The sequence below is a fragment of the Loa loa genome (assembly GCF_000183805.2).
Source record: "Loa loa unplaced genomic scaffold supercont3.645, whole genome shotgun sequence".
Lineage (NCBI taxonomy): Eukaryota > Metazoa > Nematoda > Chromadorea > Rhabditida > Onchocercidae > Loa > Loa loa.
The window spans coordinates 12,205-14,464 of record NW_018108825.1 but is presented as its reverse complement, the minus strand read 5'-3'; the positions used below and the strand labels follow the sequence as shown (position 1 = coordinate 14,464).

Below are 2,260 nucleotides of genomic sequence, written 5' to 3'. Positions count from 1 at the left end.
ATACTATATCAGGATAGTTGGATAATAACCTGAGATAATCCGGTTTATTATGAATTAAACAAAAAAACTACATTGTTTGCAAATGATTGATAAATTAACTATGACAAATTAATTGCAGTATTGGAATAATTTTAATTAATTCTAAAATAAGTCTACAATAATGTTATTGAAGAGGCTAAAATTTAAAGACCCAAAGAATAAATTGATATGAGAAATTTAGAAATTAGATCAATTAGTTTAATTAGTCAGTAAATATTTAGGAGAAGAGAGTGAAAAAAATGTTGAAAGGACACTAAAGAAGTGCAGTATAATATTACACTTATAATTTACTCGTTGTCATCGTTGTTTGCGAATTTTCGTTCGGATAGAAAGATTTCAGGGAGTGGACACAGTAAGGATGTGCGACGGGAAGAATACAGCTGTGACGTACCGCTAAAAAAAAACAATGAATTGTTTGTTTCTGTTTTTTTTCTTTTTTTTTAACATTTAATTTAATGATATCTTATTGATAATAAATTTTTATTTTAAGTTTAATTTTTAAAATATCAAAATTTTACAACTTACACATCAAGAAATTGACTTTGATTTTCGGATGGTCGTCCATCTAATAAAGCACTCAAACCTACACGTCGAAATGAATTACCATGTTGTTCTTGAATAAATGCTACAAATAGTCGTACATCTTGATATAAACTCTGAAATTTATCAGGATAAAACAGGATCGGAAAATATTGGTAAATGATAAAACAGGACACACACAAAAAAAAATATTATATAATGAATTTTAATTTGATTTAAGAGCTAAATATTACAATTTTAACATTTATCGTTTGCAAAATTATAGATATTTTAGTGAAATGTAAATAAAATAAACTTTAACTTTTTCAAATATGAAATGACAAGAATGAAAAAAAAACAAAATAATTTTAATTTTTTAAAAATTGGTAGAATTAAAATTTTATCAAAGAAATTTACATTTTATAAATTTAACAGCTAACCATATTTTCAGGTTGTAAAAGTTCATTCATTGCATTCATCAATTTTGATACTACTGGTTTAAGTATAACTTTAATAACTATTCCTTCAATTCCTTTTAAACTTTCATTAAAATTATTTTCATATGATGGTTTGGAAGAATCGGATACTGTAGTTCGATGATGTGGTGATGAGCTACTTCGTGTACGATGAATTCCAGCTGTAAATTAAAAATTATCTTTAAATGAAAATTATTCAAAACTAATAATTTTTTTAGAAAAGAATGTTCGCTTTTTTTTCAAAATAAATTGAAAATTATTCGAAATTAATAATTTTTTTTTTAGAAAAGAATGTTCGTTTTTTTTTTTCGAAAAGAAAATTTATTTTCAAAAATTTTAATAATATTAAAAATCGGAATTTTTTTTTTGAAAAAGAAATATAGAGGTGTAAATTTTACAGCATTATTCCATGATGAATTTTAGGATAAGTAAGGAGTATAGTTTGAGTAATCATAAATAATAACATAATAAAATACAACGAAGTATTCATGTCAACATTCATATCATTCATGTCAAGATTAAATCAGAAGGTTATATATAGCATCAAACATGGAATACTTAGTCTATACTTATATAGTTAAGTAAATTGTTTTGCACTAATTACATAGGGATAGTCTATACTTATATAGTTAAGCAAGTAAATTGTTTTGCACTAATTAAATAGGGATAATTTTTAATAAGCAGTTTTAATATAACAACCGGAAAAAATGCTTACCGGTTACGCCACATCTACAAAAACCTGTTACCGAATGTAATGTATCAATTAGCATTTGTGCATTATACTCTTCAATATGGTTAATCAATAAATTACGGAAAATTTCCGGATTAGTATAAGAAATGGTTGCAAGAATGGTTCGTGCCTTAATTCTCAAAAAATCACTTTGCTGTGATCGTAAGCCATCATTACATCCATATGGACAACCTAGCCATAAATATGTCCTGAAAATTTTCCAATATTATTTGTTGAATTTTATAAATTATATTCAACAGGTAAACAACAAAGAAAAAAAGTAATATAAATATCGTAACGATTAAGAAATTATGGTAATTATTGTGATTAAAAAAAGTAATATAAATATCGTAACGATTAAGAAATTATGGTAATTATTATGATTAAAAAAAGTAATATAAATATCGTACGATTAAGAAATTATGGCAATTATTGTGATTAAAAAAAGTAATATAAATATCGTAACGATTAGGAAATTATGGTAATTATTATGATT

The 2,260-nt window shown here is 24.2% G+C and overlaps 1 protein-coding gene across 1 annotated transcript in view; it reads right to left on the bottom strand.

The window, feature by feature from the left end:
* Positions 1-326: 326 nt before the first annotated feature.
* The window catches only part of LOAG_18891 (hypothetical protein), a gene marked incomplete at both ends in the record, with an annotated part of 7,790 nt that continues 5,856 nt past the window's right edge, over positions 327-2,260 (bottom strand). The window contains 4 exons of the mRNA XM_020451551.1: positions 327-432; positions 565-695; positions 999-1,195; positions 1,750-1,973. Of these exons, the coding sequence (XP_020304654.1) occupies positions 327-432; positions 565-695; positions 999-1,195; positions 1,750-1,973 (658 nt within the window). The remainder of the gene's footprint in view (positions 433-564; positions 696-998; positions 1,196-1,749; positions 1,974-2,260) is intronic.